General features: G+C 42.9%; 2 protein-coding genes across 5 annotated transcripts in view; both read left to right on the plus strand.

Annotated features, from left to right (window-relative positions):
• NLK (nemo like kinase) overlaps positions 1-7,688 on the plus strand; it is a 112,188-nt gene extending 104,500 nt beyond the window's left edge. For 2 of the 4 annotated variants that reach the window (XM_026710219.2, XM_087925947.1), the window contains 3 exons: positions 1,674-1,872; positions 3,361-3,454; positions 5,796-7,688. In XM_026710219.2, coding sequence (XP_026566004.1) covers positions 1,674-1,872; positions 3,361-3,454; positions 5,796-5,850 — 348 coding nt within the window. In that variant the 3' untranslated portion in view covers positions 5,851-7,688. Of the gene's footprint in view, positions 1-1,673; positions 1,873-3,360; positions 3,461-3,670; positions 3,855-5,795 lie in introns of all 4 variants that reach the window. The other 2 variants (XR_015742025.1, XM_026710220.2) reach the window with 2 other exon arrangements.
• Positions 7,689-10,932: 3,244 nt separating this feature from the next.
• Positions 10,933-14,445, plus strand: TMEM97 (transmembrane protein 97). Its single transcript, XM_026710294.2, has 3 exons — positions 10,933-11,106; positions 13,280-13,424; positions 14,146-14,445. The coding sequence occupies exons 1-3, from the start codon at positions 10,993-10,995 to the stop codon at positions 14,394-14,396; spliced, it is 510 nt and encodes a 169-aa protein (XP_026566079.2). The 5' UTR covers positions 10,933-10,992; the 3' UTR covers positions 14,397-14,445.
• Positions 14,446-24,079: the final 9,634 nt, after the last annotated feature.

Below are 24,079 nucleotides of genomic sequence, written 5' to 3' on the forward strand. Positions count from 1 at the left end.
CACCATCTCCAGCCTCCTAACTCCCTGAGTTGAGCTCCTGCTTTGCTTTATTTAGCTCTCACTCTTAGCACCATCAAGAACCCTAGGCCACTGACCCCACTTCCATCCCACCATTACTAAGTTAAAGGTAAAGGTTCCCCCTGTCTAGTTGTGACTGACTTTAGAAAGTGGTTGCTCATCTCTGTTTCTTAGCCAAGGCAGCCGGTGTTGTCTGAAGACTTTTTTGTGGTCATGTGGCCAGCATGACTATATGCTGAGGCACATGGAGCACTGTTATCTTCCCACCAAAGTTGTACCTATTTATCTACCTGTATTTGGATGCTTTTCAGCTGCTAGGTTGGCAAGAGCTGGGGCAAGTAACAGGAGCTCACCCCATTGCACAGCATTCAGTCCCTGAACCCCAAGGCTGTCAGCTTTCCAGTTGATAAGTTCAGGCTCTTTTAAACACTGATCCATCACACCCTCTAAGTTAGCAGTATTTAAATATAAAAAGGTTTTCTAGGTAATGATAGGGTTATGTATGCCTCAAAAATAATTTCAGTAGAGCACTTTGGCCTTCCCATGAGCATAGCAGTTTTCTGCTAATCATTAATGTCAATTCCTGCAGTTACTCTTGAAACAGATCCAATATTTTTTCAAGTTTGCATGGAGACCTGTGAAAAGGGAGGCTGCTTTAATGACTAACTGGGGAGTGCTGTAGCTTTGCTGGTGATTTGTGCTCCAGGGGCCAAAGGAATACTGTTTTTCAACTTCCATTTCTGAAATGGCAACAAAAGTATTGGCTTTTTAATAGTTGGTTCTATCTAAAACAGGTTCAGGGCAGACAGCGATAGCTTCTTTTTGTTCAGGGCAAAATATTAAATTTTGTTCTGCTCTGAAATACAGCTGCTATTCTTTGATGGGTTTATCAGATTTAAATTGTGGGAGAGGGGGAGGAACTAGGAGTGAGAAACGCAGTTCACAGGCTTCCTAAACCGCATGTCTTACTTTGAAGCTCTCTCCCCCTCTCTTAGAAAATCACTATAAAAATCCTAGCAGCCTCACCAAATCGCATTTCCATATCAATTGCCCAGCACCTGCAGGTAGAAAAAGTCTGCTTTCTTTCTTCTCTCACTGTTCAGTCCTCTTTTGGTATGGCAATAGGAAAATCCATTTTTACAACACCTGGTTCACCCTCTGTATCTGCCAGGTACCTCAGCTGATTTGGGTCTGCCTGAACAGTAGCAGTTGACCACAACTGGCAGCAAGGGGCAGTTTGGGGTGAAGCAGGCAAGAAGGACGGTAGCTTGGGTAGCGAAGCGGAGCCAGTTTTCCCTGCTCTCTCATTAACTTTGGTGGAAGGGAATGGAAGCAATGCCCAGAGTCATGTACCGGTGAGAGAGGCAGCAGATAAAGCATATCAATGCCTACTTAACATGCCATGTATCCTGTAAATAGGGTTAGTGCTGTTTGCTGGTATGTGAATAAATACACTCTCGCCATGTAAAAAATACATGGCAAGTTACTGCAACATTGACTTTTTCAAGTGAACACTGCCTCCTAATGGTTTCAACTTGTCAAATGTGAAAATTAAAAAAAGCTTATCACAGAGTTTGTTATCTCTCTACATGCATATATGTATAAGATAAACTAAAATCTATATGCAAAAATAATTTGTATTTTTCTGTATTCAGTCCAAAAGAATATCCGCTAAGGATGCCTTAGCTCATCCATATCTTGATGAAGGGCGATTACGATATCACACCTGTATGTGCAAATGTTGTTTTTCCACTTCTACTGGAAGAGTTTACACCAGTGATTTTGAACCCATCACAAATCCTAAATTTGATGATACTTTTGAAAAGAACCTCAGTTCTGTCCGGCAGGTTAAAGGTCAGTATCTTAAACATCTTTTGCATTATTTAGCAATAATGTACACTAGGAATAAATATGCATTTCTATCATTCTATATATGTATAAATATATAAATATTGCTTAATATCTTGTATCTCATTAAGCCAGGGAAAGGGCAGTACATCAATTCTTCAGTCTTTGCATAGAAAGAATATGTTAGATGGGAAATTTGAAATATTTATGAAGTGAAAAGAAATGTCACAATTCTACAACCACAGAAGGTTGCTGAAAGTTTATATTTTATATTTTAAATTAGTCCCTTTCTCTCAGCCCAACCAGCCATACCAGGTTGTTACTATGGAGAAAATAGGACACAGCATTAGATATGTCACCATGAATTATGCAAACTAAAGCAGGTTATAAAACAAATAAATATGCAAAACAAAACTTTTATTTTTCCTTAAGCATAGAACTATTATCATTTGTGGTACAAGGGGAAAGAAAGTCAGTTTGTGCAATCCCTGTGGAAAATTGAATCTGAATTAGACTTTTTGCATTTTTATTACAATAAACTGAATAAACTTACAATAAACTGAACCGAGGCATGGCTGCCCATGTCCCCTCGCCTTTAGGCAGTCTTTTTCGGGCGATGGAAGCTCCCCAAATACAGTCACCAGCTATTTCAATCGGCCGGTAGAAGCGGCCTTGCAGCGAGGGAGTGTGTGCATGTGCACTCGCCCCAAGGCCGCTTCTACCGGCTGATTGAAGTGGCTGGTGACTGTATTTGGGGAGCTTCCATCACCCGAAAAGACTGCCTAAAGGCGAGGGACACAGGCAGCCCGCCTCGCCCGAGCGGCTGGGGACTCTGCCTTCAAGGGAGCTTTTGTCTGCCGATAGAAGCGACCTTGCGGCGAGGGGAGTGTGTGTGTGTGTGTGTGTGTGTGCTCGCCCCGAGGCCGCTTCTACTGGCCGATCAAAGCTCCCTTGAAGGCAGAGTCCCCAGCCGCTTCGGGGCAAGGCATGGCACACACACACTCCCCTCTCTGCAAGGCCGCTTCTACCGGCCGATTGAAGTAGCTGGTGACTGCGTTTGGGGAGCTTCCATCGCCCGAAAGAGACTGCCCTAAAGGCGAGGGGCCATGGGTAGCCACGCCACGCCCTGAAGTGGCAGGGGACTCTGCCTTCAGGGAGCTTCTATCGGCTATCAGGGTATTCTAGCCTAGGCTACCTGCAGGGCACTCCTAAAGGCAAGTTTTCTCCCCACCCACCCCGCCCATTTCTCTTCACCTCGTGTAGTTCTAACAAACGATGTGAGAAATGGCGGGAAAACGCATGGTTTGAATAGGCCTAAATTTTGGGGGCGGGGCTTAATTTCACCTCATGCCTAGAAATCATGCTGGGCCTTCCTATTGGTGGAGGCCGTATTGTTGGAGAAACACGGTACTAGTGAACAATATCCTGTTTGTACAATTTGCATTGGAAAGCATGAATTTGGATTTCGGTTTTTTTTCTCCTACTTTTTTTTAGAAATAATCCATCAGTTCATTTTGGAACAGCAGAAAGGAAATAGAGTACCTTTGTGCATCAATCCACAATCTGCTGCTTTTAAGAGCTTTATTAGGTAACTGTATGTAATCACTTCTGATATTCATTTATTTCCTTAATGGTGAAACTTTTTTTAAAAAAAATCCTCTTTGAATTAAGGAGCCTTCCAGTAATATTACCTGCATGCCTGATTTGTTAAGAATGCTTTAACATTTTGATTGATAGATTTTTGTGGGATCCTTGGTGCTCTCTGAGTTTGATTGTTTTGTCACAGACATTCTCACCAAATTAGATAGCATCATCAATGTAAGACCACAAGTTCTAATGATGTTACCAAGTTTGCTTTCTTGAAGTCATTTTATTACATATCAAGCACAGAGTGCATCAAGGACCCTGAGTTGCAAATGTTCTTCTATCGCTAGTTTTTATGTTTTTAAGCAAAAGCAGCCAAAATGCAGCACAAAAAGAATAAAACAGTAGGTTGCTGCCTTGGATTTTTTTCCCCTGTCTATAACCTCCTTTGGATGAATAGAGAAGTAAAAAATTTCCATTGCAGCTATTTCATCCTATGGAACCAGCAATCCCTTAGCTTAGCAGATCACAGCCTGTTATTCAAGTCGTGATTGTCCTGTTTAGTTGTAGAAGGAAGAGCGTTCAAGCTTCTGCATCATTGGTGGTGAATGGTGCAATATATATGGTAATTTGATGTAAGCAAAGGAAAAAACACTAATTCCCTTAAAGCTTTGGAGTCTAAATTTAACCTTAGGCAAAAATAAGCATAGGAAAGTGAGGTAACAATGCAGTTTGTTTAATTTAGATGGGGGGAGCAATCTACATTCCGTGGAAATTTCATGCAACCTTCAGCCTCATTTCACAATCCTTGTGCAAGAGGCAAAGAGGAAAGAGGGAGCTCCGGTTATTTCAGTCCTACCCAGCAACACTCAGGAATATGATCTTTGACTTGTCTATCTCTGTTTAAATAGTTATATCTCACTTTTAATTGGATAAACCTCAAGGCAGCTTATAATAAATTACACATAACGGAAGTGTACGCCAAATTACTCTATATATCATCAGCAGTTGGTCCTTTCACAATAGCTGAAGACATTAGGTGTAATCCTAATGATAAAATTTGATATTAATTGTTGTTGAAGTCTAAGTGCAAAGCTTCACAAAACAAGGGGGAGAACCAAATTGGTTCCATTTAGAATCTTTAGAGTTCTCTCCTAATGGGGAAGCAAAAAGAATATAGGCAGAGACACGAGGGAGTTTTCCTAAGATAGAATATATGGAAAGAATGAAGCTACCAAAGGGAAGAACATAAAATGGATGTCACATGCCCTAAACAGCAAAATATTAAGGGACAAACTGAGTTTTGATCAGAGACAAAAGGAATAAAAAGGCCCAGGAGAAGCTAGTCATGATTTTGGCAGGAGGTGGCGAGTTTAGTGATTTTTTATTTATTTATTTACTATTTATTTATTCAATTTCTATAGTTACCCATCTCAACTAAGTGACTCTGGGCAACTTACAATTCTAAAAGTATAAAACCATTAAAGCAATAAAAAAACAATAAAAGAATAAAACATCAAACAAAATAAATGCATACAGCAGGAAGGATAGCTAATCAACTAACAAACAGAGGGCTTAACACATTCCAAAGCCCAGGCCCAGGTACATAGCCAAGTTTCTAAAGCTTTACAAAAAAAGGCTAACAGGGTTGGGGCTGTTCTGATCTCGGAGGGGAGAGTATTCTACAGCAGAAGTAGGGGCTACAGCAGGGAAGGCTTGTCCTGTAGTTTTTGCCAATCAGCCCTCTTTGCCTGACAGGCTTAGCAGCATGCCCAGTCTGTTGGACCCAATTGGACAGGTAGAGACACTTGGAAAAAGATAGTCCCTCAGATTACCTGGTTCCAAGCCAGTTAGGGCTTTAAAGGAGAAAACCAAGTCTTTGAGTTTCACCCAGAAGCATACTAGTAGTAAGTGCACCTCACATAGTAGTGGTGTTACTTGTGCCATGTATCCAGCATCATTTACTGCCCGCACAGCTACGTTCTTCACCAATTGAAGTTTCCAAATGCTCTCCAAGGGCAGCCCTGTGTAGAGAACATTACAGTAATCTAAAACATTGCTGCACATTGCAGTAATCTTAGGAAGAAAAGAGGGAGGAGCTTTACTTTGCCCCAGGATATCTTATTCTCCCTAAGCTTCTGCTTTCACTCCCCTATGGTAAAAACAGAAAATTATCTTTCTTTCTCAAGCTTCAGATTCCAATCCTCCTGGGCTGAAAGGGCTTCTGGTTTTACAGTGGTTTTTTAAATTGGTTTTATGATTAAATTTGTGTGCTCTTAGCGTTCTCTGTGCCCCGCCAACCTCTTGAGAGGGAAAATTGATCTTCTCTATTTATTGCTTTCCAGTTCCACTGTTGCTCAGCCATCTGAGATGCCACCATCTCCACTGGTCTGGGAATGAAAGTGGAAGATACAGTATACTACTGAAGACATAATGTAGCTTTCCACTGGATTCTGGGATTTGCAATTCTGGAGATTTAAATCATGCTTGTACTGTAATTTTACTAATGAAGTTTTAAATTAACAACCACTATCCTTGTATGTTATACAAATAAGAGTTAGAAAAATGTTAACTAGGCTTTTAAATCCTGTCAAAGGTGGGGTTGTGCTTTTAGAAAAAATATATATATTTTATCCAGGGTTGCACTTTTTTAAAAAATTTATGAATTGTAGTGCAGCTGTGGAATCTTGCTTGGCTCGGAACAAAAAAAAAATTGAACCAATTTTTTTTCTTCAGTTTTAAAAGTGAAATTGTATAAAAGGACAAGCTATTTTGATATTGAGCCATTCCTGAAGAATTGGGACTTTTGCTTGAAAAACAAAACAGGGAATACAAAACTTAATCATGACCAATCATAAAGCCTCATCAGAGGGCAGTGCCCAAGTGTGAGTGGGCAACGTCACCTGGTGGTCACCTCCATCTCCATAGCTTCTCAGTAGCGAAGTGGTGATGCCTGTGTGCTGTTTTCCAGTCTGATTTTGTGAGTAGAGAGAATGAGTTTTGACTAGGAGAGAAAAGTGTCTTTTCCTTTGAACCCTTCCCAAGTTATAAATAAATATATATAAATATATATATTTAATCTATTTTTATTAGAAGCTTTTTCTGCTCTTTTTCTTACATGAACCATCCCTTTCCCTTCCCTTTCCTCTGCCCCAGCACGCATTCCATTTGGGGGCTAATATTTCAAAAAAAATCTTGATATCCATTGCCATGGAGAGAAAGAGAGAGAGAGAGAGAGAGAGAGAGAGAGAGAGAGAGAGTGCGCATGAGAAAGTAGTTTACACATTTTAGATCTGTGAAACTTTGTGATTCCTTTTTTTTTTTAAATCCTGCACTGGACAGTTGGATGAAAAAAAATGAAAAAAATAGTGGGGGAAAGCACATAGGGAATTATGTTAATTGTATTTGTGTCATTAGGCAAAGCTGTGGAAGTCTTGAAATGTCACAGTAGTAAATAACTTTTATTACTTTTTGGCTAATTCCTTTTTGTGTGTGTTCTGTTTAAACACTGAATTATTCTGTGCATATGTATATATATATATGAACACAAATTGAAGGCCTCTACCTCCTGGAAGTATACAACATGGCTTGTTTACCTCCACCTGATTTTTTTTTTTTTTTTTGGTCCAGTGTGGAGACTTGAAACTTGAATGTCCCTTCCAACTTTTATATTTAAAAAAGGCAAGAAAAATTGAAGACTGTTTTTCAGCTGTACAAAGAAATAACGAATGGATGGTCTCAAATTTTTGAATGTTGGTCTGGGATATTAAAAAAAAATAAGAGAAACCTTGGTGTTTGTCATGGACAATTAACTGTTAAAGTTATTGTAAGTTATCTGTATTTAGCAGAGTATTTTCAGGAAGGGTGATCTGAGTTGGAATTGGATTCTATTAATTTACGTTTTTGGAAGTTTTAACTTCAATGAAGTAGTCATTTTGCTGCGGGGGGGAGACAAATTTTGAATTTCTCAAACAAAGATGCTGAAATATCTTTGTTTTTTTGTGTGGCTCCTGAGAATTTAAAGCAAACAAAACCAACTGCGACATTTCAATTAACTTGAATGAGAATCATCTTTTTAACTTAAAAAGAGCCCATGAAGACACTGGTATGAAAGGTAAAATCTCAGAGGTTGGTCTGTTAAATGTGGCACACTTGCGGGTCACTTTGTACAATGTAGATTTTGAAGTACAGTGGTTGAAAACATTAAATGTGACATTTGAAACAAACAAGCAAACAAACTTCCGTGACTATGTTGTTGTTGTTTTATCCTTCTACTGATTTGGGGCATGCAGCTCATTAATAATGGATGTGGACTCTTCCAAAGGTTTGTTATATGAAGTTGCATTTAAAGAAGGCCATTGAGGCGTCACAAAGAGCTGATTGAAAAACTGGAACCACTGACTCCTTAGATTATGACTGACACTCCAGTGATGGCAACTAAATGTTGCTGCAGGACTGAGACTAAGGTTGCATTTTCCATATTAAGGAGGTAGGAGGTGAGAATTCTAGAGCTTTCTTCATTCATGGGCAGTAGGTTTTCAACTCAAGGGCTAGACATCACACTTTTGAGAAGGATTCAAACAAAGTAGAAGACATTTATAGAAATTAGCATGGACAATTGAGGGAACAAGAACACCAAGAGAAAATAAAGGATATGGGGTGTTTAGCCCTGAATAAAGATGAGTGTCCTCTTCAGGGACCTCTCATTTGTGAAGATAAATATATTTATTTTAACTGAGAGAGGAACTTCTTGCCACTGCACCCAACTGGTTTCTGAATTTAGCAAAGCTTTTTCCAAGCAATTTTTATTAAAATACATAAGCTTATCCATCTAATTTTGGCTACAATAGACTAACAGTTTACATCTTCCTTTATTTAGCAAACTAATATTTTACCCCCTTCAAACGTTTTTGTGCAATAATCATACAAAACAATAGTAGTTCCTTAAAACATGCATATTTTATAACAGTCCTGTAAAATTAATGGCTCAGAGTATTTTTCCTATAAAGATCTTGAGTCCTAAAATGAAGAGAAAGGAAGATTATGTTGGCTTAGACCTTAATTTTTTCATTGCAGCAGCTCGTTGCTGCACTGTTGAGTTTTTGGCTGAACCCCAAGAATGGGTGATATTCACACTTTTTCAGCTGTATGTGATACTGCTTTGCTAACAGGTTGTCAACTCTGTTTGGGAGATAAACTACAGAGATAAATTTGTACCATATTAGAGGTAATAATGCAGTGGTACATTGGAGGCAAGTGGCATGTTAAACAACGAGGACAAGTATGAAATGTAGAGCCAATAATCCTTCATCAATTGGTAAACTAATGTAGCAACATGGAGAATAGTAATAGCAGTAACACTTAGACTTATATACCACTTAGTAGTGCTTTACAGCACTCTAAGCAGTTTACAGTCTCAGTAGGTTGCCCCAAACAATCTGGGTCCTCATTTTACCAACCTCGGAGGGATGGAAGGCTGGGTCAACCTGAGTTAGGATCGAACTCCTGGCTGTGGGCAGAATTAGCCTGCAATACTGCACTCTAAGCACTGTGCCACCATGTTATAAGCTAATATTAGAATGCTAATATTGGCTTATAAAACTAATAACAGCAAATAAGAATCGTGAATTATTATGGCATGATTGTCATCTCGGACAAAACATCCAAATGGACACCATTAGATGGCAACATAAGCAGTTTCCACTGGTTTTTACTGCCATGTAGCAGTAACTGAAATTTTTGCAGGTTGGATAGAATAGCCCTATAATAATATGTATTTTAATTAGTTGAAAGCAGTACAGTGTTCAAGTCTCTCCACATTTGAAAACCAATTCCTTTCAGTAAAATGGCATTGCTGACCTTTTGATAAAATGTTACTTGTTTAACAAAATTACTTCAGCTAAAAGGAGCATCTCTTAGTGTTTCTCCTTCCTTCTTAGACATCCAAGAGACCTTCTGTTGAGGTATGTGCAAACGCCTTTAAAAACCAAAAAAGAGGTTTGATTATGGGTGTGTTTTAGATGTGCAGATGGAATTAGTTAATTTAAATCAGCTACAATATTCTAAAATAATGCAGCCTCAAAGTTTAATAGAAACACAGAACTCTTTCCATAAACTTCCTTATGTGGCTGCTTAAGTGTTGACAGTGCGTTTTTAAAAAGTGGATCAGAATCAATTTTTCTGAATATGCTTCCATATAGGCTGAATCTTCCCATATTGATACTTCTCCAGCATCATGGCCACAGCTCATTCCACTAATTATATTCCACGTGATTTGGACACCAGAATCCATAATGTTCATCTAGCCCAGGGGTAGTCAACCTTTTTATACCTACCGCCCACTTTTGCATCTCTGTTAGTAGTAACATTTTCTAACCGCCCACCAATTCCACAGTAATGGTGATTTATAAAGTAGGGGACAAAATCCCTACCGCCCACCATGAAAGCTGGAATGCCCACTAGTGGGTCATAAGGACCACATTGACAACCACTGATCTAGCCTTTTCTAAAATATCCTCTAGATAGAAAACAGCAACAAAATAACAGTGTATTGAGATGCAGTTAAGTCTCTTCCACCAGGAAGATTCATTGTTGGCTATACTTGATCTCCACCATCTAAGTACAATGTTTTTCAACACTGACAAGTTTAAGAGATGTGGACTTAAACTCCCAGAATTCTAACCAGCTGCCCAACTTTTCGGAATCCACTAAAAGTGTTGAAGCGCAAGTCAACTTCAGACTTCTCAAACTCCTCAACCACATTTTTACCCTACACAGGGGAGGGGGTGTCACAACTTTGGCAACATTTTAGGCTGTCCTTCAGGGATGGAAGTATCTCTAAACAAGATTGGCTAGGTCTGCGGGTATGCTTGCCCCAAATTTAACCATGCCTTGCTTAATGAAAAATACCCTGAATAACCCGCACAAGTTGCATTCATACAATTATGTAAATCGGGTTGTCCAATCTTGACTATTTTAAGATTTGTGGACTTCAGCTTCCAGAAACCATAGCCTAAGCTGGCTGGGGAAGTCTGGGAATTGAAGTCCACAAGTTCTTCAAAGTTGCCAAGATTGGACACCCTGATCCACACGTTTGCATGGATGCAACTTGTGCAAGTTATTCAGGGTATTATTTTTCATTAAGCAAGGCACGGTTAAATTTCGGGCAAGCCTGCCCGCAGGCCCAGCCAATCCCTGAAGGCTCTGCTATTTTTCCTGGCTGCTTCTTGGCAACTGGCGGTTGATTTAAGAGAGGCTGCGAGGCTTCTCCCCCATCCTGGCAGCCGCCCCATCTAATCTTGGCTGACCTCCAAAAGCAAAATTCGGCGGAACGTGGGAAAATGTCCAGATGGGTCCACTAAGGGGCCGAGCGGCGAAATTAGGGCGCGAAGAGCTTTCCTACTGCCCCAAAGGACAACCTGGAAAAGCGGGCGGAGTCATCTGGGCAGGAGGCCACGCCCTCTCCAGGGAGAGCCAATGGTTGCAGAGAGAAGCGATCGTTCGTTCCCGGCGCTCGCCAGCGCGACTGACACCGAAGAGGCGATGGCTATGTCGCGCGTCCTCGAGTGGATCTTCGCGTTCTATTTCCTCACTCATATCCCGATCACTTTATTCCTCGATTTGCAGCCATTGCTGCCTGGAGTTTACCCTTCCGCCGTAAGTAAAGAGGAACCGCCGTACTCTTGTGGCTGGTCCACAATCTAAAGCGCCGGGGATTTGCTTCGCTTAGGAATCTGGGATCGGATTTACGTAGCGAGTGCGGAAAACTTGCCCCACGTTCCTGCCTGAAGAGAGGGATTCTTTGGGGAAGGGGGGAAACTGCTTGGACCCACTAGCTCTGGATGAGGCTGACTGGGGTTGGGAGGATCCGGCGCGTCTCCGATCTGGGATATAAGCCATGTGGCTTGACTGGATTCCAAGGGTCTTTGGGAAAGATGGGGGCTATTCTGAGACAGCGATTTCAACACTCTGGGATTAGGAAACTAATTGTTCTATGTACCAAAGGTCAGAATCTGCAAGTAAGCCTGATAGGCAGAAGCTGGGCTTCATTCCAGCAATTTTACAACAGTTTGTGTGTATCTGATCTAAAAAAAAAAGGATCAAAATGTATGTAAACCTCTGCCCTGTGTTTTATCTGTTTGTTGTTTGAAGAGGTTTGCAAAATGTTTAAATTCTTGGTTTTATTGCATACCACCCAGAGTAACTTTGATGGGGGGGGGGGGACATATAAATTTGACCCATAAATAAGTCATAAGATCATAAGTTCTGGTATGACCAAAGATAAAATCTACATTTCACCTATTCCTGGAATCTTATCTGCTAATCCCTGGACTCTGCTTTTAGAAAGGAACTTCTTGAATCAAAGTTAAAAGAAGCTGGATTGGATCCTTACATTACCTAGCAATAGAGGATGGATGGAAAAAAGATAGAGAGATAGAAGATTAAAAAATCAATAGAGCCCCAGGTCTATCTTTTACCTCATCCCTTGCAGCTTCTGAAAAAATGAAGACAGAGGCTCTGACTACAATTTAATTCTTCAAGTGGATTCACAGTCTTAAAAGATTGTGGATCCACTTGAAGCATTAAAATATACAGTAGTCACAGCCTCTATTTTCATTTTGAAGAGTTAAAGGAAAGAGGCAAAAAAAGAGATGAGGGCCAGGAAAGGGGCTGTGCAACAGGAAGAGATTACAGATAACAGATAATCAGAGTTGGAAGGGACCTTGTAGGTCATCTAGTCCAACCCCTGGCCAAGCAGGAGACCCTACACAATTTCTGACAAATGGCAGTCTAATCTCTTCTTGAAAGTCTCAAGTGATGACGCTCCCACAACTTCCCAGGGCAAGCTGTTCCATTGGTTGATTGTTCTCACTGTCAGTGAGTATATTTATTTTCCCAACATATGAACTTTGCTACTGAATCAACACAGTTTCAAGCTTCACTTAATTCACTCAATATGGGTTAGGTTCAGGCAACCACTAAAGCCATCAGCAGGCTAGAAGGTGGAATTTAGTATTTAGTTTACTTGATTGTCATTGCACCTCGTACAATGAAATTAAATGCCATCTTCAGTGTATATTATAACTATAAAACCAAAACACAAACACGCATCCTTCACATTCTATACAATTGAATTGAAAACCTGATATTGCATTAAATTGCACTATACAGTAGAATGTTGAATTAATCATATGTTGTGTGAATTCTGCTCTTAATGCAAGATCTGACTTGTTTTTGCCAACACAGTTAGGGAAAGAGTAGGAGAGAGAGACCAGGAGAGCCATAAATGGAAGGGAAGGGAGAGGGAATCTGAAGAGGGCTTGGAGCGCCTCAAGTTATCTTGACTAAGCCCTTTAGTGTGAGAGCCCCTGCTTGTCCCTCAACACAGTTCCTTGATACCTTAATCAACTACCAAAGAGAAAAGCCAGCATTATACGAGCCACTGTGTATAAACAGGGAGCAAACTCCACACTCACTCGCACTGATGCTATTACCTCATTTGCAAGCAGGCATTGAAGTGCTCAGAGGTGCAGTTCAACCTGAGAGATGGATAGTCTCTTCTATTGTTCCATAAAAGTTGTAATCAGAACCTATCACATAGTTTGAGAAAGAAGGAAAAAATCTTCCCCGGCCAAACCGAGTGGTGCCAAGTTTTACCTACATGCTTTGCATCGGTAACCCACCCAGCATTAAAATGGGGCAGGGTTTCTATTGCACAGTTGCAGATGCCAATTGAACTTTGTTGCCCCACCTCACCATTGATAGAAGATTAAAAGGAAGGTTTGGGTGCCCTCCTCCTCCTTACTCACCCTCTTCTCTGTTCCTAAAGCTGTCTGATGCAATGACATGGTACACAGCTACATTCAAGGATCCATTGTTGGCAAGCCCAGAACCCTGGTTCCTGTCTCTCCTTTACTTCGAAGCTTTTCTACAGTTGTTTTTCTTTCCCGTTGCTGCCTATGCCTTCTGGAAAGGTAAGCGTGCCAGTTTGTGTGAACCAGTGGAGCATGACATTGGGCGGGTGCAGAATCATAATAAATTGTCCTTGGAGAGAAGAATGCAAATATTTCCTAATGGAGTTTGAAGGTCAAGAGGCATTCATGACAGCCATTGGACTCCAAAGCCCTCATGATGGACTGGACAGTCTGTTGGCAGCCTAGACAGGCTTATCTATCTGTTCTGAAATAGTGAAAGAAGCCCCTTTTATGGCACAATTTGTAATAGTCCTTGACTTAGAACCATTTGTTTAGTGACTGTTCAAGGTAACACTGGCAATGCAAAACATAACTTAACGATCAGTCTTTACACTTATGACCAAAGCAGCATCCCCATTGTCACATGATCAAAATACAGGTGCTCGGCAACTGGCATGTAGTTACAACTGTTACAGCATCCTGGAGTCATGTGATTACCATTTTCACCTTCCCAATTGGCGTCCAACAACAAAGTCTACCTACATGCTTTGTTAAACAACAATGTAATTTTCTTAACTGCGGTAATTTGCTTGATAACAGCAGCAAACAAAGTCATAAAATTGACCTGACTCGGTTACCTTGTTAGCAAGGGAAATTCTCGTCCCAATTGTGGTTGTAAGTTGAGGACTACCAATATTTACATACGTATGCAAATTAGAATATGAATACTTGAGTTTTGACCTAAGGCTGCAGTTATTCAAAATCTGGTTTTTCAATGCAGGGAACTGCAAGTGGATTCGGATTCCTGTGATTATCTACACAACGCACGTAATTACAGCAGTGGCTCCTTGCCTGGCCCACATCCTGTTTGCTGATTTCTCCAACGCTAAAGTCCCGACTCCACGGACTCTACAGGAACGTTTGACCGTGTCTGCTTTCTACGCTCCTTTCTTAGCAATTTCCCTTGCAATGATGCTTTTTGTACTGTTCAGCTCTGCTTATCAGCCAGCTGAAAAAAAGAAGAAGAAATAAAAACCTTCGGCCTTTCTCCTTTGGGAAGAAGGAAGATGTGCCAATTGGATCAAGGACCGTGTGTCTGTGTTCCTAGGGGAGCAAAGCACAGGTAGTCCTCGACTTACAACCCAAATGGAGCCCAGAATGTATGTTGCTAAGTGAGGATGTTAAGTGAGTTTTACCCCCCATCTTACGACTTTTCTTGCCACAGTTGTTAAGTGAATCTCTGCGGCTGTTAAATTAGCAACATGGTTGTTAAGCGAATCTGGCTCCCCCATTCACTTTGCTTGTCAGAAGGTCACAAAAGATGAGCGCATGACTCCTGGGGCGCTGTAACCATCATGAATACAAATCAGTTGTCAAGCATCCGAATGTAAATCGCGTGACCATGGGGATGCTGTTACAGTCGTAAGTGTGAAAAAGGGTCATAAGTCACTTTTTCAGTGCCGTAATAACTTTGAACTCTCACTAAATGAACTGTTGTAAGTCGAGGACTATCTGCAGGGACTAGGCCTCAGTATACCTGTCAGATGGAGAATATTCTCTGGAGGGACCTTAGAAAACCATCTGAAACAGTGTTATGCCATAAAGCAACCTGTTTTTCTTGTAAAAGGGGTGGTTTCACAAATCTGAGGTGAAGAGAGCACCAGACAGTGCGGGGATACTTGAAACCATTTGGGTTACCTCAACGTTGTAAAAAGCTTTTCTTAAACCACAGGGGGAGAAAACTCAGATGAAAAATTGCTGGCTTGAGTAGCTGGAGTCTGGGTTCTCCTGGCCGCTCTTGGTATGGCTACAGGTCCACCATGGTCCCTCGCTCAAGCACCTCTACTTGCCTGGGTCACACGGTGGGGTGATGGTCAGTTTTTTCCCAGCAGGCAGGTCACAGGATGAGGTGATCAGGTGGTTGGTCGGCCCTTCTTGATCTCTGTCTCTGTCTCTGTCTCTCTCTCTCTCTCTCTTGAACTACTTGCTGGGCTCTCCTTCCACAGCCTCTGCTCCTTCGTTGATTCCTATGTTTGCCTGCCGTTCACTCAAATGCTTCTCTCCCTCAGGCTTGTCCCACAGAAGCCTTTCTTTTCCTCTTTTTTTCCTCATGTTTGCCCAGAAGCCTCTCGCAGAAGCCTCTCCTCTCCCCTTCTTTCTCTCAGGTTTGCCCCGCAGAAGCCTCTCTCTTTCCTCTTTTCTTCCTCAGGTTTGCCCCACAGAAGCCTCTCCTCTCCCCTTCTTTCTCTCAGGTTTGCCCCTGCAGAAGCCTCTCTTTTCCCCTTCTTTCTCTCAGGTTTGCCCCGCAGAAGCCTCTCCTCTCCCCTTCTCTCTCCCTCAGTCTTGTCCCACAGAAGCCTCTCCTCTCCCCTTCTTTCTCTCAGGTTTGCCCCGCAGAAGCCTCTCCTCTCCCCTTCTCTCCCTCAGGTTTGCCCTGCAGAAGCCTCTCTTTTCCTCTTTTCTTCCTCAGGTTTGCCCCGCAGAAGCCTCTTCTCTCCCACCCTGTTCTCTCCCTCAGGCTTGTCCCACAGAAGCCTCTTCTCTGCCCTTCTCTCCCTCAGGTTTGCCCCGCAGAAGCCTCTCTTTTCCTCTTTTTTTCCTCAGGTTTGCTCCGCAGAAGCCTCTTCTCTCCTACACTGTTCTCTCCCTCAGTCTGGCCCCGCAGAAACTTTAACTGCATACAGCTCTCAAAAGGGTCACCATGTCCAATATACACTACATGACTAAATAAATAAAATAAATAAATAGAAAATTATGCATATGCACACATCTATTACATGATACAGAGAAACCACAGTGTCTAGTTTGGATGTATACGTGTAAATGGCGAGAAAAAAAATAATCTTGCGAGTTTATCAGATGGATTGCACAGGGGACAGAACTGTTACAGAATCTGGTAGCCCTGTTAGAAATGCTTCAAAATCTCCTCCCAGAGGGGAGCAGCAGGAACAGACCATAAAGTGGGTGTGTGGCAGGGGTGGGATACGACAGGGTTAACTACCAGTCCGGGATTTACGAGCTTCCCTGCAGTCTGCGAGATGCGCACCTGTGAATCGGCATCAGCAGCTGCCTGCAGAGAAGCAGCCTTTGAAACTGCCCTCTTTTCCTGCTTTTTTAACTACAGCTGTGCCTCATTCGGCAGCTGAAGTTGAAAAATCAGGAAATAAAGATCAGGTAAGAGCCCAGGTGGGTGGGCGGGCAAAAACATCAGCAGACATAGAACCGATTCTATGTCTGCTGCTCTTCAGAGCTACCGGTTCTACAGAGGTGGACAGAACCAGTAGAAACCCACCCCTGGTGTGTGTGGGTCTCTAACAAAGCTTCGAGCTCTAAGCAGACAGCACTTATAAATTTCCCGCCAAAACCTTTTATTACCTTCTCTCTCTCTTCCCCCCTCACTCGAAAAGAGATCATGGGGAAGGTTAATAGCCATTTCTATGTTAGGAAATACTTCTACTCTACACTACAGGTTTGGTTTTGTAGTATGTCTGGCCAACAACCCGGGAAGGAGAGGTTAAAGATGTCTGCAAACAGTCAAGTTCAGAAAGCACCAAGAACTCCACCAGTCAGCTCTGAACTACATATATTCTCTTATATTGAGACTAGAGATAATCATGATAATTATTCAACAAGGGAGATCTTCACAGGCAGGAACACCTCCCTCCAGTAGTCACCATTTGTTATTTTGAGGAACCATCCTCCATTTTGGATTTCTTTTCTAAAGATGTAAGATGTTTTTGTAAGCTTTGGGGTTCCCTTGAAGGCTTCAACAACCCCTCTTCTTCATGATGCAGTTGCAGCTTTGCAAGAATGAGAAATATTGGAAGGACGGAATTATTTTTAACCTTCATTTCAAGGGATTTTGTGGATTTTGTTTGGACTGGAGATTGGCAAGTAAAGTGGGCATTCACACACGTTTTTCCTTCTTAACAATAATAACAAAAAAGGCTGTCCAATAGGGTAACAGATTGCTTCAGGGAGTGGTGGGCTCTTTTGCACTGTTGATAGTTAAATGGCTAGATGGCCATTTGCTGGGGATGCTCTACTAGTGAATTCCTACACTGAATTAGGGGCTGGATTAGATGCTCTCTAAGATCCCTTCATTTCTCAGAGTTATGACTTTTGGAAAAATAAAAGGCTATTTTACCTGTAGCCTTTTTTTCTACTTGCGCTGTTTGAAGACATGAAAGTACACCATATCATTTTTAAGTACAAGTAGTCCTCAACTTACAACACTTCGTTTAGTGACCATTCAAAGTTACAACAACACTGAAAAAGTGTTTCACACAATCATTTTAGCATCCCCATGGTCCTGTGACCCAAATTTGGAAAAAGTGTTAAAAGTAACATTCGCATAATTGCAGAATGCTGCAATAGGCTGTAAAAGTGAGTGGCTGCCAAGCACCAAAAATGAAGTCATGCTACTGAAGGGTGGGTGCTACTATTGGAACTCTGGAACCAGGACATGAGTACCTTTTGGGAGTCCATTGTAAACTTTGAACAGTTGCTTAGTGACTGGTCATTAAGTGAGGACTACCTGTATGGCAACTGAACATCAAACAGACCTGGAATGCAATTGCTTGAGGAACATTCATATCAAACTAGTTTAGGAGACTTTAGGATCTCTCCAAGGTGCCAGAGAAGCTGAGGTTGCAGCTGAACCTGGTTAAGACACCAGGACATGTAAACAGCTACAAAATCAGGATCTGTTTTGGGATCCAAATCAGTTTAAACGGGACATGAGACTTTCTGGGACTTTCCAAACTGAGGCTCAGCTTCTATGGAGAAGTAGAGCCTCACTAGCCAGATGCAGGGCTCTAGGGACAGAAACCAGAAATCCAATAAATCTGCCGCTCTTTTAAGGCACCTTTCCTGCAATAGACTTAAATCTTTGAATCAGGGAGGCAATGAAAGAAATATACCTATTCAAACCATCATAACACCTGTAAAGGCAGGTAGGGTGTGGCTAGTTATCCTTCTTTTCCTGTAGCTTATAATCAAACAATTGTTCAGCCAACTTTCACTGCAGCTGCATGAGTCAACCATGACTAGAAGTCTAATTGCAGTTGCTTGTGGAAAAAGAAGGGGCTGCATAGAAATCCCATGTAATATATGCTAGACTAGAGGGATATTAACACTACGGAGTCCCATCTCTCCCAGCAGACTTGATGGGTTAAAGAAGTTAAGAATCCACCTCCCGACCCACTTGCGCTCCACGGCCACTTTGGCCTTGGACTACTGCCCACTGCCTGAGACAGTTTTCACCTGAGTGACGTGATCAACGTTTTCCATTGCTCCTCTCTTGGACTTTTGGGGAGGGTTCCCCCCCACACCGCCCCACTTGGAAGGAAGCTGAATGAAAACTAGACGTGTTCCAGAAAACACAAATTTTCTGGGACACATCTAACCAGTTCGTAGAACTCAACAAAAAAAATTAGGTACTGATTCTACCAAACCGGTACAAATCGGCTGAATCCCACCACTGCATCTCCTGCTCCCCAGTTGTTCCCCAATGCCTGGAGATGAAACTCTTGGAGGCTGTTTTAGGCCAGGAGACCTCTTCCAGGCTCTTCTGTGAAATCCCACTTGAGTTTCTCATGTCACCCGGGTCATGGTTTTGTCCCAAAGGTACTTTTTCAAAAGGCAACTGGACCTCCTTGGTTTGTTCCTTAAAGATGTTTTACTCTCATTCCAGAGTGAACTGAGAACTGAAGAAGATTCTTGAATGAGTATCAAAATTGCCTTCAAGGAAAAAACAAAGGAAGCCCAGTTGCCTTTTGAAAAAACACTCCTGAGAGTGTTTCCCACTTCACAGGGACCTCAAGGCCTCAGCCATGCTCTGCTCCCCCAGGAACACCAGCACACTTGACCCAGTTTGCACATTCCCTTCCTGCAGGAGAAGAAGAGCCGATGCCTTTACTTCTTTTTCTCTTTTTCCACTTGGTTGTAAGCAGGGCTGAAGCGCACCAGAAGCAGCATCAGGAGGGGAACGACTAAGAAAGGAGCAAAGGCAGTGGAGAGAGGAGAGGTGTTTCTCCAGGGTTCCTGGGCTGGGGAAATCAGCAAACAGGATCTGGGCCAGGCAACTGCCACAGGAATTATGTGTGTTGCATAGATCACCACAGGAATTCGGATCTACTTGCAATTCCCTGCATTTAAAAGAAAAAAAAAATTCCACTGTTGCAGTCCCAGGTCAAAACTCTATGGATGACTTCTTGATGTGCATCGAGATATAATTACTGCAGATTGTGCCATCTTTTATCATTTGAGGAAGATAAGCCCACCTAGGCCACCGCTAAGCCCACCTAGGATACCACCAGTTTGCCCAGTCTGGCATACGCACCTCTGAGCCCGATGGTTTTCGTGAACACTTTCCAATCTTCAACTCTGTGTGGGAGTCCTTGCCTTCTTCTCTTCAGGAATTCTGTCTCCAGCCCACCCCATTCCCAACCTCCAGCCATTCTCCAAAAAAATAACCCCAATTCATCTAAACTGGCACCTTTCCAGAAAGCATAGGTGGCAATGGGGAAGAAAATCAGTTCCAGAATGGTTTCCATGTAAAGAAGGGAGCGAAATAAGGGCTCGGGATTCCCCATTAGTGGATCCTTGAAGGTAGTTGTGTACCAGGTGAAAAACTGGGACAGCTTAGGGACATAAAAAACAGGTGGTCAGTGAAAGGGGAGGGGGAGAACAGGAGGGGGAGGAGAAAGAGGAAGGCACACAAGTCCTTCTTTAATCTTCTATCAATGGCGGGAGGTGAAGAACTGGCCCACTTTATTTTTTAAAAGTACTACCTATGTATATGTATATATATATATATATATCTGTCTGTTATTTTTGTCTATCTAAATCAGGGGTCCCCAAACTTGGCAACTTTTAAGACTTGTGGACTTCAACTCCCAGAATTCCTCAGCCAAAGCAAAGCTGGCTGAGGAATTCTGGGAATTGAAGTCCACAAGTCTTAAAAGTTGTCAAGTTTGGAGACCTCTGATCTAAATCAATCAATCTATGAATCTATCACTAGGCAATGTAAGGATCAAGTCCAGCTTCTTTTAACACTGATCCAAGAAGAAACAGCCAAGGCCCTTTTTAAAAGCAGAGACCAAGCAGGGACGAGAGGATTAGCATATAAGACTCCAGGAATAGGTGAACTATAGATTTTATCTTGGGTCACATAGAGTTATTGATCGGTCGGATTTATGTGGCCTCCCATCTTATATGCAGAGACTCTGGGTGGCCTACGATAAAACGAAGGATTAAAACATTTTGCAAAGCCCTCAAAACGATAAACAAAGATCAACCACAAGGAATGTGTTTATGTAATAGTTTGATCCAGAAACTTAATTCCAAGAAACCCAACTTGCTGCAAGATTACTGGAATCTAGCCCAATAGGCTTATTTGCAAAAACCTCTAGTCCAATTCTTTTACTAAACCCAGAGTGTGGGAAAGCGCATTCTTAAGAGTAGTAGCCCCCACCTTCCTAAAAGACCCTTGGTAATCCAGACAAGCTAGGTAGGAGACTCATCCGGAGCTAGATGATGCGACGCAGCTTCTTCCCATTCCACAATGAATCCCGGTTTGTCAACCTCCAAACAGCCGGGCAGGACCTCAGCCCGCTCCAAATACGCAAACCCGTTTGCAAATTTCTTCGTGAGGTGGAGCTCTGACGCCTTAGGGTGGAACAGCTAGTATAAGATCTCGGTGGTTCCTCTCTATGGCAGGAGGGTAAACTACAGGCAACAACGAAGGCATATCGATTGAATAACATCCACGGGATGTGAGCGAGGAAGTAGAAGACGAAGGTCCACTTGAGGGCGTGACCTGCGATCATCGCCTCTTGCATATCCGTAGGACTGGTGGGGGCTGGGAAGAAGGCTCACTTTTCTCCTTACCGTTCGACTCTCCCGAAGAGGGTGTGGGCTCGTGTCCACCCAGTTCTTCAAGCAGACCTCTTGGGCGTGGGAAGGGTCTTTGCTAAAGTCCCAAAGGTGCTTTTTTTCCCAAGAGGCAACTGGATTTTCTTGTTTTTAATTTGAAGACGTTTCGCTTCTCATCCAAGAAGCTTCTTCAGCTCTGACTCTACCATTCAGTCAGAACTGAAGAAGCTTCTTGGATGAGAAGCAAAAGGTCTTCAAAGAAAAAGGAGAAAGTCCAGTTGCCTCTTGAAAAAGCACCTTTGGGACAATCATGACCTGGATGACCGAGAATCTCCATAGACATCTTCATTAAAGGTCTCACCAGACGCCCTTATGTTACACACACACCTGACCAAGCGTCTGGACGTTTCTTGGGCCATGTGGACTCTAAATCTGAAAATTGCCCATTTAAACCATTAGGAATAGAAAAAAATTCCCATGAGTTTAATCCACTTGGTGTGTGGGAGGTATTCCCATGAATACCTCCTGTAGTTGTTTTTTTGTTTTACTTATCAAATGTATATGGCTGCCTATCTGGCTCCAAGTGACTCTGGATGCTGTACAATAAAACCAAGAATTAAAACATGTTACAAATCCATTAAAATAGGCATAGATAAAACAAGACAATGTTGGAATGCTTTTATTAGACAACACTGCTATTCACCTGAATCTCTGCACCGGAGGACAAGACAAGAAGAAAGGGCTGGAAATATATCTAAGAGGTGCTATTCAGCAGGTTCTGACCAGTTCTGGAGAACCGTTAGCAGAAATTTTGAGTAGTTCAGAGAACTGGCAAATCCCACCTCTGACTGGCCCCACCCCCATCTATTCTCTGCCTCCCAAGTCCCAGCTGATCAGCTGAGTCTTCTTTCGTTGCCCTGCACAGGAGAATGGAGCTGGAAAGCAGGTTAGTGGGATGGGGAGGGAATGGGGATTTTGCCAGTAACCTTCCCCCAGGAGTGGGGAGGGAATGGAGTTTACAGTATCCTTCCCCTGCCACACCCACCAAGCCACACCCACAGAACCATAGTAAAAAAAAATTGAATCTCACCACTGGATCCAACCTAGAACTAGGGAGGACAGCAATTGCCAGTGAGAAAAATTATCAGTAGAATGGGTTACCTCTAGATCAGGGGTCTCCAACCATGGCAACTTTAAGGCTGGTGGACTTCAACTCCCAGTTGAAGTCCACAAAGGTTTAAAGTTGCCAAGGTTGGAGACCCCTGATCTAGATGTTGTGGGTGCTCGATCACTGGAAGCGTTTAAGAAATTGGGCTGTTATTTGTCTCTAGAATGGCATAGAGCAGTGGCCCCCAACCTTTTTTGTGCCACAGTCCAGTACCAGTATCACAAAATGATCCACGGCCGGTACCGGCATCAGCACTCATGACAAGGCAAGACGAGCCGAGCCAGCCAGCTGTCCCCCGCTTATCCCCGCCACCTTCAACTCCTCCTTTGTACCTTTTTTGTGCTTTTTTGTGTTTTCTTAATCTCCTCCGCCATCGGAACGGCTCTTCGTTCGAAGCCTTCCCCCGCTTCGATGAAACTAAGGTGCGAGGATTCCTTCAGGACCCAAACGCCGCTTTCCAACCGGAAAAGCTGACCCGGAAGCACTTTCTCGTCGAAACAGGCATGATATTCCCCTCTGAAAAAAAAATCTGAAAAGTAGCCAGGGGTGCAGGGGTTGCCTAAGCACCTGCTAAGCATCCGATCAGCTCCCCGCCCTGACCTCAACTAACACCTCCCTTTCTCTCTTTCCTCTCCCCCCCACCTCCCCTCCAGGTCTTCCCCAGCGACCCCTCCCTGCATGGAAGCCTCAGCTGGTGCTTTTGGGCTCTTCCTCGCCCCCCTGCATGAGATCCTCCGAGCTGCAGGCTAAAGGCGGCAGGGCTCCTCCGGGCTGATCGCCCAGGAGGAGAAGAAAGGGAGGGGAAAGGGTGGGGCGGGGCTGATTCCCCCCAAAAATCGGAATTCCAAAGAATATATCTGTCGAACCCAGATGGCGGCGCCCAGAAAACTGGCGGCCCGGTAGAAAATGATCCACGGACCGGTACCAGTCCGGGGCCTGGTGTTTGGGGACCCCTGGCATAGCGTATTCTGCCAGATCAAGGAGTTGGATTAGAAGACCCCAAGGTTCCTTCCAATTCTGTCATACTATTACTGTTACTAAAATGTTTCTCCTACACTACTCTAATGCTCAGAGGTCTCCTGGTGGTTTCCCATCCAATTGCCAATCAAAATCTACAAAGCTTTACTTTTGAAGATTAGTGCAGTTTGGCTAGGGCAAGGCTCTTCAAACTTGTCAAGTTTAAGACTTGTGGACTTCAACTCCCAGAATGCCTGAGCTAACATGACCTGAATTCTGGGAGTTGAAGTCCACAAGTCTTAAACTTGACAAGTTTGAAGACCCCTGGCCTACGGGGTTGCTCTGAGTCAGAGCTCTCCAAACTTGGCAACTTTAAGACTTGTGGATTTCGACTCCCAGAATTCCTGAGCTAACATGACCGGAGGATGAATTCTGGGAGTTGAAGTCCACAAGTCTCAAAGCTGTCAAGTTTGGGGACCTCTGCTCTGAGTTAATTTGCTAATATAAACTGAGAAAGAAAGGACCTAAAATCCCTTCAATGTAATATTTAAGTCAACCTGATATAGTGATTAAAGAAATTCTCTAGAAGCAGGGAGGCAGAGTTAGTCCTGCCTTTAGGCATGAAACCAGCTGAGTTTTCTGTGTGAGTTCCTCCCTCTCAACTCCATGAAAAAAGGAAAGGACAATCATTTCTGAAAAATGGGTCCAGGCA

The sequence above is a fragment of the Pseudonaja textilis genome, chromosome 1, assembly GCF_049901715.1.
Source record: "Pseudonaja textilis isolate UNSWEBS1 chromosome 1, rPseTex1.2, whole genome shotgun sequence".
Classification (NCBI taxonomy): domain Eukaryota; kingdom Metazoa; phylum Chordata; class Lepidosauria; order Squamata; family Elapidae; genus Pseudonaja; species Pseudonaja textilis.